This window comes from Citrus sinensis, chromosome 3, assembly GCF_022201045.2.
Source record: "Citrus sinensis cultivar Valencia sweet orange chromosome 3, DVS_A1.0, whole genome shotgun sequence".
NCBI classification, from domain to species: domain Eukaryota; kingdom Viridiplantae; phylum Streptophyta; class Magnoliopsida; order Sapindales; family Rutaceae; genus Citrus; species Citrus sinensis.
This window is the reverse complement of record NC_068558.1, coordinates 47,720,939-47,736,200: the sequence shown is the minus strand read 5'-3', so window position 1 is coordinate 47,736,200 and position 15,262 is coordinate 47,720,939. Positions and strand designations below refer to the sequence as shown.

The 15,262-nt window shown below is 34.8% G+C and overlaps 2 protein-coding genes and 1 non-coding gene across 3 annotated transcripts; 2 read left to right on the top strand and 1 right to left on the bottom strand.

Annotated features, from left to right (window-relative positions):
* The first annotated feature begins 219 nt into the window (after positions 1-219).
* TRNAQ-CUG (transfer RNA glutamine (anticodon CUG)) lies at positions 220-291 on the top strand. Its single transcript has one exon. It is a non-coding gene; the product is annotated as a tRNA-Gln (tRNA).
* A 37-nt stretch (positions 292-328) lies between these two features.
* Positions 329-3,006, top strand: LOC127901274 (uncharacterized). The gene is made up of 4 exons (XM_052438268.1): positions 329-790; positions 904-1,009; positions 1,440-1,530; positions 1,753-3,006. The coding sequence occupies exons 1-4, from the start codon at positions 500-502 to the stop codon at positions 2,615-2,617; spliced, it is 1,353 nt and encodes a 450-aa protein (XP_052294228.1). The 5' UTR covers positions 329-499; the 3' UTR covers positions 2,618-3,006.
* A 3,252-nt stretch (positions 3,007-6,258) lies between these two features.
* LOC127901183 (transcription factor MTB1-like) lies at positions 6,259-9,038 on the bottom strand. Its single transcript, XM_052437781.1, has one exon. It carries the CDS (start codon positions 8,391-8,393, stop codon positions 6,552-6,554), a length of 1,842 nt encoding a protein of 613 aa, XP_052293741.1. The 5' UTR covers positions 8,394-9,038; the 3' UTR covers positions 6,259-6,551.
* Between the last annotated feature and the right edge of the window lie 6,224 nt (positions 9,039-15,262).

The window sequence follows — 15,262 nt, the reverse complement described above, 5'->3', positions numbered from 1 at the left end:
GAAAAGTAAAAAATCGATTCAAATTTTATTGGTTGGTAGAACATGCAATGAGTGGTGATACTTAATGGTCTCCAACTTCAAAGAAATGGCGTTTGCATGTTTATGCCCACCCCTAGTTCAAAGTACATGATACCCCCGCGACCCCGCCCGCTTGAAATGCAATCCTAACCCGGGCAAGAAAGAAGTTGATAAAAACATTTTAAAGCCTAACCAACAATCGGTTCCATGGTCTAGTGGTTAGGACATTGGACTCTGAATCCAGTAACCCGAGTTCAAATCTCGGTGGAACCTTATTATTTTGCTTTTAGATGTTAATTACTCTCAAAAGTCAAGACATTAATTGCATGGGGGTGATAAACCAGCCTAGCAAGTAAAATTGGGGGGGATTCAAACCCCAGGCCTAGCTTTAATATTTTGCTTTTAGCTGCTAATTGCTTTCAAAACATTAATTACAACTAGGAATTCTATTACTTTAGCTATTCGTTTCGCTTGCTGGAAGATGGAAACAGTAAATGAAGGAAGAATCCGACAAACAGTGATGGAAGTACTGAAAAATTCCGACATGGAGGAGATGACTGAGTTCAAAGTCCGTGTTGAGGCCTCTGAGCGACTGGGAATAGACCTCTCTGACGCCAATCACAAGAGGTTTATCAGAGGAGTTGTTGAGTCGTTTTTGCTCTCCACCACCGAAAGCACAGACAATCGTATAGAACCGGATTTGGAAGTTGAAGAGCAACGAGCCCAGATCGGGAAACGCATTAACGATGACGGCGATTCGATTATTTGCAAGGTAAACAAAACATATATAAAATTAAAATATTTGACATATTTTATAATTTTTTTGGGTTCTTTTTCCCCCTTTATATATATTAGAGATATGCTGTTCTTTTAAATTTTCTTTAGCTCTCAAACAAGAGGACCGTTGCAATTCAAGAATTCAAAGGGAGAGCTTTTGTATCAATTAGGGAATATTTTCGAAGAGACGGAAAGCTGGTTCCTACAGCTAAAGGTGAACTATACATTTCCTGTTATATTTAATTGCAACAACTCTGCGACATTGAGAAATAATTTATTGATGCATTTATATTTAAAGTGTGCGCTTATGAGTTTGTCATGTAGGTGCCTTAACAATCTCCGTACCACTAGTACTCAGTATTCCAAGAATTACCCGTCACCTGTTATGAATGAGAAATTTTGTTAGCTTGTATTTAACCTTGCACTCACAGGCTTGGAACCCTTGCTACAATGATACTTTTCAAGTTTTGAGGCCTTCCGTATGCTGTCTATACAGTACATTTCTTCGACAATTTACGTTCTTTTATAATATTAATTTTGTCATAAACTTTGAAGTTATTGGGGCCTATCATCAACTATCCTTTTTTTTTTTTAATCACACTAACGTTTTACTTCTAAAAGCATTTTTCCTCCCTCTACATTAGGAATTGCGTTGACTAGTGAACAATGGAGAGCCTTCAGTAAAAGTCTCCCTGCAATAGATGAAGCTGTTGTGAAGATGCAATCTAAGTTAAGGTGAGAGATACTGCATTGATGTTTGAAGTCATTTTTTGATATCAAGTATGCGGGTTTTCTTGGCTTTAAAATGGAAATAAACATTCAAGTGGACGCAATGATGTTCTAGTATGTACTTGAGCATGTCCTCATTTTAAAGGCTTTTTTTTTATAATCACTTTCTGCCTATAAAGCAGGTAACAAAATGATTCTGACTTCAACCATGTAATCGATATACTGTAGATCTGAATCCAGTGGTGAACAAAACAAAGATGTGGCAAATTCAATGACTTCACCTCTTGAACTTTTTCCCACTGAACTCCACCGTTTCAATGGGAAGAATTACCGGGTCTGGGCGCAACAGATAGAACTTCTTTTAAAGCAATTAAAGGTTGCATATGTCCTCACTGACCCATGCCCTATTGTTACTCTATGCCCTCAAGCTAGCTCTGAAGAAGTAACAAGAGTCAAGGCTGCTGAAAGAAAGTGGTTGAATGACAACAACATATGTCGCCACCACATTTTAAACTTTCTATCTGATCACCTTTATTATCAGTACTCAAAAAGAACCAGTAGTGCCAAAGAACTATGGGAAGAGCTGAAATTAGTTTACCTTGATGAGGAATTTGGAACAAAGAGATCTCAAGTTAAGAAGTACATTGAATTTCAGATGTTTGATGAGAAATCAGTCTTTGAGCAAGCTCTAGAACTGAATAAGATTGCTGATTCCATTGTTGCTGCTGGCATGATGATTTATGAGAATTTTCATGTTAGCGTCATCCTTTCCAAGCTTCCCCTGTCTTGGAAGGACTTCTGCATTAAGTTGATGCGAATGGAATACCTTACTTTCACAATGTTGATGGATCATATAAAGGCAGAGGAAGAATCTCGTAGCCATAACAAGCAAGAAGAGCCTTCCAAGTTTGTAGAGTTATCTCCAGCTGTAAATTTTGGTCCAAGGATGAGAGAGATGAGCAAGAAGAGGCGAGAATCAGAGATGGATAGCAAGACTGTAGTCTGCTACAATTGTCGGAAGAAGGGGCATGTGGCCAAACATTGTCACAATAAGAGGCTACACCAGGAAATTAACGACAACTGCCCCTGCTGATACAAAGGTTAACAAGTTTGATAAGAGTAGGAGAATAGCTGATTTCCACTAACAGGTTAAAACCAACTCAGTGTAGCTGTTTGATTTCATTTAGAGTTGGGAGTACAAAGCTTTGCAGGATAATTTTCCACAGGAAGATTGCTGGACTGCTGAGCCCTAGTTTTCAGTAAGTGTTCATCTTATGTAAATCCTGCAATGCTGCTTGTAAAATTTTCACCCAAGAACATGAATAGACTGTATAGCAGATTCCACTGCAATGGCCAAACCTATTTGTCTTGACAAGCTATCAGCCTTGGATGGTCTTTGTCAATTGTATTCGGCTTGGGTTTGCATACTTTTGTTCTTTATCCAAGCTTTGATCATTCTTGCTAAGGATCTTGGTTTCTTGACTTTGTTCCCTGGCTGGCCTAACGTAGTCTTTTTTGTAAATTTTCATGATTTTTTTTTTTTTTTTTGCCTGTTGATACCCTCGCTCGTCCTCAACTAGTCTGGCTAGAATTGAGTTCAATGAATATTTGATTAAGATGCAATGATGTAACCTTAATGATCATTTGTATCCGATTAATGGAATTAAGCCAAAGTCCGATCATTACCACCGACACTTTATTGTTGTTGTTGTTATTGTAAATATTCAAACCAGAGTTACAAAACAACATGATTAGTTATAATTAAAGAAAGAAAACAGTTCCATGAAGTCCACGCTCTGTTTCTGCCTTCTGTATGTCAAGTGCCGAACGGTCCCAAGATGTGTTCGGCAATCTGTGAGTTTTTTCTGGACATTCATTTTTCGTTTGTTTCTTAATTCAGTTATTAAAATAATATTTAATAGTCAAATTCTCCGTGGCTTGTGTACAGGTAAATCAAGTTATCATTTACAGAAAGAGCTCTCTCGCTTTTTCTCTTCAGTGGGAGATTAATGGAGAGGTCAATTGAAAGCTGAAACTGAAGTTGGAGTAAAAATTGAAAAATCCAGAAACAGTTGCAGCCTAAACATTTAATATTACCTATCATGGTGAGGAACCTGGTGTTGGAATTATTCCTACACAAACAAACTGATTTTCACATTAGAAATTAAATCTGTTTTGCCGCAATGAAATGTGCTCCCCGAACGTTTCCTTTGTGAATCTTGTTCCTCATGAAAAAGAAGATAATCAAATTCTTCAATATTCTCGACATTAACAATATTTAGTACAAACTAAAATACTGGTAGCTCGCTCTAACTTGAGCTGCCAAAATGGATCATTGGGTCATGTTCATGTCGCGCTAGCTTTGTATCGTGTCAAATTTATATCAATCCAAACGATTTAGTAATCGTGTCCAAATATTGGGACTCTAACCTAATACGGAAAATAAGTGAATTATCTAATAACCCGCTTAATATTTATACACATCTATCAAAATTTACATATTTATACTATTGAAGTTCTAAATCTAAATAAAAATTTAAAAATGGAACACTGCGTATATATTCATCCTCAAAAAAAATAAAAACAAAAAGAGAGAATTATGTACAATTTTTTAATTTTAATAAAAAAAATCTATAAATTAATTTAGAATAGAAAATATAAACATGTTATTGATAATAATCGGATAAATGGAATAAGAACTTTAACCTTAACCTAACATGAAAAAATTTATCGACTCAGACCCGATCCATTTAATAATTATGTTTTATTCGTATTGCGTTCATGTTAGGTAATCGGGCCATGTTAAATTTTCTTATCTCTAACAATGATCAATGCTATAAATAAATTATATATTTTCAAGTGTGAATCATGAAATTTGAAATTCATAATATAATCATGAAATTTGAAATTCATAATATCTTATTTGTCAAGATGACACCAAACTGGTACAGGCGTTCACACAACTAAATTAAAGGTTTGACGTGGATAGAGATAGAATTGTATTTATACTAAAAGTCGTAGGCGCCAAATTAAACAATCACATGGCACGCTCTTGCGCCTCTTTGTGCTCGTTCTCACTTCTCACATTGGTAATCCTCATGAAACTCAATGTGGGTCTCAGGGAAAGAGAGAAATTTCAACAAGATAAATGAAGAGAAAATAAAAATAAGGGGGACCCAGATGTGATTTAATGGGTCGGTGGACATTAGATGAAAGTATATGGAATTTTGTGAGCCATGTTTTGGCCGCATGTTTTCATCAGCCTTTGTCCATTTTCCATGCTGTGACTGTGGGTTATAAACAAGTAGTTTGTGGTTATAATTGAATAACTGAGGATAAAGATTCATCCTAAAACTGTGGTATGGGAAGGAAAGAAATAATCATGCAATGACTTTTGAGTGGCATGGCAGCGGGCACGGGCTTCTTGGGTTTTGGTTTGGTTACCAATCAACATGGCGTTCCCATTTAGGTGTAGTTCTTCAAAGTTTTGACTTGAGAGCTTTTCTGGAAGACTGCACATGTACCACATGACATTTTGTCAATGCTAGTTCATTGGTTAAATATCTTCACGGGCGCAACGCGGAGATCAATGGACCACACCATAATTTTTGTGTTCGTTAGTGTTTTCAATTTTGTTTATGCAAATCAATAATCATTGATTGCTATACAAGCTATTCCGGACACATTTGGTTTTCCCCTCTGATTTTCTCATTCGTTTACCTTTTACTTTCAATCTTTTTTTCTGCCGAGATTGGAGTGGAGATACCTCAAATCCTCTTTATAGAAAGGAGAAATTTAAAGGGATGGCTTAGATTTTAACAGCAAAATGGTTCCCTTCGCATTTCCATGTGCATCTAAATTCTCAAGGCGTTTTCCGTTGGTTACTGAGACAGAAAAAGCTAAAGAACTTGATTTGAGAATCTTACTCTATTATTGCTTGCTTGTTTGTTTGTTTGTTTGTTTGTTTGTTTGCCAGAAACTTTTATACATTTTTATCCAACGGGGGTTTTCGATCTCTTGAGAATCAAATAAAGATCCAGCAATTCCTCACAACCAAATAGAATATTCGACCCCGAAGCACAATCAATGACCCATTTTCATGCATGAATTAGCTCCATTATTGAGGTCAAATGATCAAATGAAGCATCTCCATCCCTTTCCATTAGGAAAGATTTGTGTTACCAACATTTCAGAAGAGAAATCATTGGTAAGTGTGCCAAACAGTCCCAAGTTTATGTCTAATGACGTCTTACACAAACCAAAAAAAAAAAAATCATGGGACGCGCATCATTGGAAAGTACAGTTCAAGAGATGCGCTATATCTAAAACTTTCTCACCATTTTTTGCCTCCCTCCAATTGCTTTCTCCTGTTGATTCCAACTGTTGATACATTTCTGGAAACTTAACAAATAAATCATGAAGCTGATGATCCGAAATTTGGAACAAGCCAGCAACCAATTACCCATTTAGTGGGTGAGTCAATCAATAGGGAATAGATAGAAAAGATTTTTAAGGCAAACGCAATAACTGTATATTTCCAAAGGTATCAATTCTTTTATCATCTTCAATCTGACAATTACTGAAGCAAACTAGTGAAAATCCCTAAAGCACTTTATCCTTAGATGAAAAACAGAACTCAAATTACATCAAATTCATCAATGAATTACCGATAATGCACATTAATTGGCAAAGAACAAAATACAGGAGCAATATGCATTTAAAAAAAAAAAACAATAATAGTAATATCAGTTTCTTAATAACCAACGATGATAGAGTTGGTTAAACTTACAAATTTAATTCATCTTGCAAAAAACTTCCTTATGACAAAATATGTATAATATAAACATTCACAGAAAAATTGCTGCCCTAAATGTCAATAAGTAGTTATTTTCTAATTCTAACTGGACCTGCTGTTTCCACTCAGAATCCTTTGCCGTATAACAAAACCGAAGAAGAAACTTTTGAATTGTTCTTCTCTACATTTTATGCTATCACTAAGTTAAATGCCATTCTTACTGCTACTGCCGCTACCCAACTGATGATAATGGCTGTATTGAGCTTGATTCGCAGGAAAATGCTGCAATCAACTTCTCTTTTGTCAACTGCTCCGATCCCTGAGATTTGATTACAAATGTGTGAAATACCATATCATTTCCAGTAGAAAGTTTCGACTCCACAACTGTGATTTGTGCGTCTTTAAAAGCTTGGATGACTCTTGATGCAGGATGTGAATCAAGAGGACAGCTCACTCTTACAACCACCTCATCATGGGCAGCTTGAATATCAACATCAGGGGCTCGGTTCTGACTTTCCACATTAGGATTCGACTCAAAGGCAGACAAGTCTCTGGAGTTGCCACTTAGGTTCTCCCTCTCTGCTTCCATGACCTTTAGCTTTGCTTGAAGCTCATTGATGTAAGCAATGGCATCTCCCAGCAACGATGCTTTATCCATCTTGGATATGTTAGGTACCACAGCTCGTAATGCATAGAACCGTTGGTTTAGCTTCTCACGCCGTTGCCTCTCCGCCTCCACGTGGTTGAGAGGCTCTTCTCTTCCATTTGCGGGCTTTCTACCTCTTTTCCGAGGCCTTCTCTCCTCAACTGTGCCTGTACGCTCATCCCTGCAAGAAGCTTCCACGTCAGAATGCTCAGAATCAGCATTCAGTGGTCTGGCGATCACATTAGGCCTCGAAGTAGCCCCAGAGAAATCAATCTGCATTTGCATTGGCTTTTGTGACTGATAGTGGTTAATCCGAAAATCTTCCCTAACCCCATTAACCAGCTCTTGCAAATTGTTAGTTTGTGAACCAAAGATTTCAGTTGCGATCCCTTGTTTCACTCCTTGAACATTTCCCCAACTAAAACCATGAACACCATTTCGAATACCCGGAAATGCAGTCCTATTTCCATTTGTGTAAGCTTCCCATGAAGGCCTTTCTTCCATCTTTCTAACAGCAAGTTTCTCCCTACTAAAAGGGGTATGAACATGGCCCGAGTTGTTCAATTCCTGACCGAAAATCTTTGGAACTCCTTCAACTCTGTCCAAAATGCCCAAATTAGGAAACAGACCATTCTCATCTTTCTTCTCACTTGTAACTGGTAATGCAACAGCCATTGGCTTAACCGTGGCTAAAGAAGAGTTTGAAGAAAAGGTAGCCCTAATTGAGTGCACCAATTCCAAGCTTTCTGGTACTGATCTGACAGAGCCCAATTCAACAACCCCAGCATCAGTCGAGATCAAAACGATGGTCTGAATTCTGGCAGACTTTGCAAGAAAAGACCTCACGCAGTAATCAGAACTCAACTTCAAGGCATCCAATAACCACACATGCTTCCCAGAGGCAAAACACTTGCCTGGGCCACCTTCTCCACGAGGAAAGGAGAAATACATAGATGCCAAAAAGAACATCTCAGTATCAGTAACCCTATCCAATCCCAAAGCATAATTATCCTCATCTGATCCACCAAATAAAGTATGCAGTTTCTGCAAAACCCTTTTTCTCATCCTCTGTTGAGTTTCATCTTCAAGCCTGATATTAGGAATTCTCGTAGCTTCTGATTCTTCACCTTCTTTAGGCTCTCTACAAGACCCATCTCCCCATCCTAAAACCCAATCACCTGACTTAGACCGCGAAATTTGCCAAAAGATAGCATAATTCCAGCTAAAATTTGACGCGTTAGGCCTGTCCACGAGATCAGAAAGCTTATTTTGTAAATCTTCATCACTGCCAACAGCCATTAAAAGGTTCTCATTCGAAATTGAGCTCGTCAGTAAGTAATCAAAAGCTCTTGTTCCCAAAACAGCTGCTCCCATAGCCTTATCCTCATCATTCCACAAATTACCTCCCATATTAAACTCTATTTTCATATCTAAACCTTAAAAAAAAAAGGCCCCAAAACAATTTAATGCTAAACAATTTTCAAAAACCCAGATCAAATCTACTCTAAAACCCAACAAACCAATACCTATACACTGAAATTTGACACATTCAAATAAATAAGAAAACCCCACATGGCTATTGTTACATGAGAGGATATCCCTATGATTTCAGATCTCACAAGCTATATATAAGAGCTAAGTAATAAATAAAACCCAAATAAGGAAATACACTAAAATCAATCGAAAGAGTAAAAGCTTATACACACCAGTCAAGGGAAGCAATTTGGGATAGTGATAGACAGCAAAAGGCAGAGCTGAGCGGTGAGACTTGAGGAAGTTGTAAATTTTCCCGGAAAAAAATTAACAGTTCAATTTCGGAAACAAGTTTTCCCGGAGAACAAACACACAATCGGTTAAAGAATTTTTTTCCCAAATAAAGAAAAAGAAAAAGGTAACAGAAAGAGAGAGAAATAGAGGGGCGTGCCAGAGAGAAATGCAGGTGATTTCGTTTTGTTTTGTTTTGTTTTCGCTCGCTCTCTCTACATCACTGCATAATTGGACCGTGGTTAAGTAAGTAGACTAAAGAGTTAAAAAAGTAACCATGGTTAAGACATTTGAGTTAACTCAAACTCAATGGTTGGAGGTTGAGGTACCAGTCGGCAACGTTTTTGTTTTGGTTGATTTTCAAATGTTTTAATGACTTAAAAAAGAGGCTTTTTTCACACGCTTGAGAGTCCACTGTTCGTTACACTTGCCCATCATCTTTGATCGCTTATCATATTCATGGGACTTTTAAAAGCAACTGTTTTTTCCCATAAGAAATTTGATGATTTTAATGAAAAGTAAGACCATCATCAATTTGCGTGATTCTCATGTCTCACAGTGGCACGCATTAAGTTTGAATGCACGTAGTCCTTGTGACTCCACTTATTTTTATTTTATTTAATACGTTACATGTCTTTAATAGTTAATTAAAAGTGATTATAGATCTTTGATTATAACCAAAAATTAAAAATAACCCAAGAGTGTTAAATAGGCTGCACACTGCACACTGTGTTGGGGTATATGGTAAGGTGTTGTGCAGATGGCTATTTGAAATAGTAATAAATGTTATGTCCCGAAACTAAACACAACTCCAATTTTTGCTTAAATCTAATATGCTCCTCCTGACATGTTTGATTTTTTATTTAGATTTTTTTTAAAAATTAAAGTGCTGTAATTTTTAAGGTACAATTATTATAAAAAAAAATATAATTATAAAATATAAATTAATAATATGTAGTAAATATAAATTTTAAATAATAATTTTAATAAAATTATTAAAGATATAATAGATTTTTCACTATAAAAATTCATATCAATATAATTCTAGTGCTGTAACTTTTAAAATACAACTGACCAACCTCAATTCTAAACCCACTCTTAGAATCCTTTTTTCTTGGAAAGAATTACATTAAAAAAAATTTATGAGAGATGAAATACATGTTTGATGGAAATGTTTGATAGGGCATTGGATCCGTTTTTAATTTCAAATTATTTCTTAACATACAAGCCACCCAATAGCCTATTACATATTCCATCGTACCATGTATCGTGTGTTTTAGATTGTAAATTTAGTTGGTAAATTTGTGAGGTATGCGAAAAAAAAAAGGAAAAAGGGTAAAACGAGGGTTCAGTAGAGCAAGAATGGGTCCTACCCATAAGCCAAGCACGTTGGATTAATTAAAGGAAACACGATTACGCATTATTAACCATTCGATTTTGTTCCATCCGTTGATCATCATCATTTTTTTTTTTTTGAAATTTTTTATCATGAGATGTTGAAAGTTAAAAAAAAAACAAAAAGAATTCCTACGACATTACAATTACTTTTGATAAGCTTGAGGTTAGAAAGCTAATCAAATATTATAATCCGAATAGTTATTATTATTATTACTTATTTTTGAGGAGCCATAATGCAATATAATAGAACAACGTGGTCCCCAGATTGAGTAGAATCTAAGGCAAACAAAAATCGAAAGTGATAACAAAAATTATATATTTATAAAATATAAAATGATAATTTAAAAAAAAAAAAAGTAAAATAAAATAATTTAACATCTTCCTCCCTCTGATTAATGATGTGGGTCCGAGCATTGACAAAACTAACCATGAGATTAACGGTTTAGATTGTAAAACAAATTATCAACGTGATGCAACGTGAAACATCCATAAATTAAATCTTTGAAAGTCCCAAACAGTAAATGGCGCGTGTAAGGCACCCTCCAATGGTCCCTGAAGTAGAACTTTTATTTAACATCAAAAACGCCTTACATGTGGTAATGCTGGCGTGAATACGACCGTCCAATGAGAATCATTACGCGATCCAGCTCTTGGACACGCGTTTTGGGCGGCTGTTTCACACCTCTGCAAATGATACACGTTTATTACAGTAATCGAGGCCACGTGTCCACCACAGTAAACTTTTAACACGTTTTCGCCATCCAAATCCAATCCATCCTCGATCAAATCGAACGACCGATAAACTTACTAAAATAAAATACAGTCATAAAAAAAAGTAAACACCACAATAAGACAACTGTTACATCTCGTGAAGAGCACGTGATAGTAACGTGAACCGAGGGTGAGTTATGAGAATTGAGAAGGACGTGATGAGCATTCAATAGTGAGCTTCGTAAAATTTGGGAGTAACGTGTTTGGTGTGTGCCCTGTATTTGATATTTCCACGTTAATTTTGCCTCAATGTATTACGTGGAAGCTGATGATTTGTTCTCCCTCATTTTGTCCTTTTCCTCTTGAAATGCATAACATTTATGATGCGAGTAATTGAAATAAATTGTTTATTTTGGAGTATAAATCAAAATTAGAATAAGCAGTATTACTAGTGATGTAATTATGTTATTTTGGGATTCAAGCTACTAAATATTATCATTATTTATTATAATAATAAGATTATTATTATTGTTATTGTTGTTGGCGGCGGTGGTGTTGTTGTTGTTGTTGTTATTATTAACAATAAATTATTAAATTTAGATAGTATAAAATAAAAAATTTAAGGAATGAAAGTTTAATTCCCTATTCGTATGAAAATTACGTTAATCTTTCTTAATCCTAAAAACTTGTAGATTGTATATATTTCACTCACATTTTGGCACCTACGTTTTGACAAATAAACGCTATTCATTATTATGACGTCGGATTTTCGATTTCCTAATGTGAAATTAAAAGCACCATTATATCTCAGCATACACGAGTTCTGTGCTGCACCTGCAAACTGAAATTTTTGACAGCACAAGTGAAATGGTGTACATAAATTAGCGTAACATGCTGTCACTCACATGCTAGAAACCGTCCGTAGAACGTACCAGAGAGGCTTTCTGCGTGCTATTTGTGACATCAAAGTTCAATATATGAAAATAATCTGGACGGTTCACTGAGGAAGCACTGAGAGCAGATTATAAATTAAATAAGACCGGTTTTTATTTAAATAAAATGTGGAAAATTCAAGAATCTGATTTTTACCAGACCGTAGAAAAAAAAAAAACACTCCTTTAATTAGTCGGGGGGAGTACACATTACAACACTTTTCGTTATGAGTTTCAAGCCTTTGTATTCATGACGGCATCAAAATTTATTTTTCTTTTGAAAACGAAAATATTGACAAAACTTAAGGGCAAGATTTGATCAGTGTGAGCAAAGAATAGATTATAGAGAGAAGTCCACAAATTCACGTGCTATTGTCTGGTCTCTGAGGCTTTACACGCGGGCGGCGTGATTCTGGTTGCGATTTGAGAATTGAAAACATGTTCCGTGTGGTGTCCGATAGTCCAACACGGTTTGCCACCGTCAACAAGATTCGAAGCGATTTTAATTCAAAGCAACCAGACACAGTCAAGTCGGTTCCCACAATGTCAAGTGATAAAATCTGTGACGTAATCAAGGAATCATTAAACAAATTGTGCTCCAATAATTAAATAAAATGATTTTAAATACTAATTCTGTTCGGTTTACTTGTCTCTACTCTCAACCCGCCGTTTGGTCTCTAAACTTCAATACATTAAAAAGAAGAGGGTGGTGTACGGACACCCCGGTGTTACAATTTATATTAGTTTTTTTTAATAAAAAAAAATTATGTACACACATTATTTAAACTTTGTACACTTTTTAAGAGCACTAAAAAAACATTATTTGAATTATTTCAGATTCCTATTGTTTGTGTTGTAGCATTCTTAAAGAAACGGGCTGTGGCATTCTTAAAGAAATGGGTTGGTTGGGAAGGCGTTCGCTATCCGTAAAATAACTTAATAATCGTAGATTATTAGTCAAAAAAATAACAATTGTTAGGGATTTTCTCTTATTTATTTATTTATTTTTCTAAGTTTTTTCTTCCATCCACAAACAACAACCTTTGCATCTGGTTGATCCATCTCTATCTACTATGCTATGTTTAGCATGTGTTTTTTTTTCTTTTTCCTTTAGTTCACATGTGTGCAAGAGTCAAGAGATGTCGTTTCGTTTTCAAAACATTTGTCGATTGTTCCAAAGACATAACTTTCGTCTCTCGGGATTTTATCTTATTTTCAGTGAGATTGTAGAAAATTAAAGTGTAAAAAAAAAAAATTAATAATTATAAGCTTTAGCTGTAATAAGGGAGTTGTGATTAAAGTATTACGCCCGGCTCTATCTTTTGAGCCATTCAAAAGCCAGCAAATTCAAGAGACATACGACACATGTTACATTTTTAAGTCAACTCGATCTTATTGTCTATACCCGTTTAACTAATCTCTTGGTATTTCTCTTGTGGTATTAAAACATGATACACGTCAATCATAGAATAGAATTATGAGCTGCACTATAACAAAAAAAAAATGATATAATTGGTCCCAATAGCTCTCTAATTATAAATATACTCATTTGAATTCGTCTGCTGACGATTTTATCTGTGGCATGAAAGTGACTTTTAAACTTCACGAGGCTACTAGTGTGTATAAATAAGAATTTAGTATTAATAGAAATGCTCAATCATTAACTACAATAATTTATCTTTTCTTTGAGAGTGGTGTTGCGTTGCTGCCCCTTAATTTATCTTAAGAAACCCCTTTTTTTTAAATATAACTATTAAGGTTCCATAAACAAACTTCTAAATGAACCCCATTAATGATAGGTTTCCCGTAAAGAGAAAGTCGTGTATTAGTTCCAATAAATCTCAACCCTCTCCTCTTCTTATTCATCTTCTTCGTCTTCTTTTTCCTTTCGTTTTTAAAGTTTTAATCCAGTCAGAGCCAAACCAACGTTAAAATAGAAATCTTGCAGATAAAGGAGTTTTTTAAGACCTTGAATGGGGTGTGAACAGATCCACACGTACTACTAATTTATGCCAGAAGCCGAACCACTCGTGCCAGAGGCCCATTAGGTTTTTGTGGATTGGATTTGGGCCTTGAGTTTTAACAGTGCAAGTCTGCGATTCTCTGTTGCGATCTTGTTTGAAGGATGAATGGATTAATTCGCCTAAAGAGAAGGTTCAATACAAATTTTTTTAATATTAAATAAATAAAAATTAATACTACACACCTTTTTGTTCGTGATATTTGAAGGAAGCATAAATGGATGATGCATTTATAGTTTGGCCGTTATTACCTTATATTATAAGATAACAAACATCGTAGACTTGGCAAGCATTCCTACTTCCTCGTCATTTTTATTACTGTTACCTAATATTTTTATAGCCGTTAGATTGAAATCTAACGCTTGTTATTTATTGATGTTTGTTACTTTATTATGTAAGTTATTATGTAAGGTAACAAAACTCTCGTAGTTTTGTTCTCACAGCATTTAGCTTAAAGAAACTTGACCGTTCCATACACGTGTGCGGTGTACTTCATAATATATCGACACCATTCGTTTATGGCTAGTAGTTTAAGGATTAATTTTTTAGGCTTATTGCCATTTATCATCTGTGGTACTGCTTCAACTACTTTAATCACAGAAGATTATTATCATTGGATCAATTTAAAAACCCAAATTAATACGATCAATTTGAAAACCCAACTTAATACGATTTGCACTAATGTTTATGCAGTCAAATTATTGATTTCATATTCAATAAAAGCAAATTACTGCAAATAATCACACCTATTATAACTTCTGAATTAGTTACATTTGAGATGTGAATACAACTGTGTGAAATACTGTGTCATTGATGCAAAAAAGTTTTTACTCCACACTCTGATTTTAAAATTTTGATGTTTCTTCAAATGCTAGGATAACTCTTTATGCAGCTCATACTTCTAATTAATAATTGGCAATTTCAGTATCGACACTAGCAGCTTGGTTTAGACTATTTTTGGGGTTTGCTTCATATTCCCAAAAAGTCACTTTTAACATAGATTAATAATTTGATTATGTGTTTACTAAATTTAAATTCTTAAGAAATCATTATCAAATAATTTGATATACATGTTTTGGTAAATTATGCTTAATTATATGGTGTACATTAAAATTACCAAAAAGTACATATTATTATTGACAAATTTATTTTATTATTGAAAGTTTAAAGAATAAACTATTGTTCTAAACAAATTTAGAAAAATAAATTTATTTCATCTTAAACTTTTTATAGTTTATATATATCTTAGGCCTTAATACATATTATTATTTCTTTTGTAAATTAATTATATATTATTAAGAAGTTGGAATAATAAATTGAAAAGAGCAATAAACATTAACATTTATCAATCATGCACTTTTGTAGTTTCACAAATCATGCATGGACGCAAGCGCAATTTTCCAACCTCCTATATTTAATTAATGTTGTGTTTACTTTATGAAGTGTGGATTCCTCACATTCCGGTATTTAC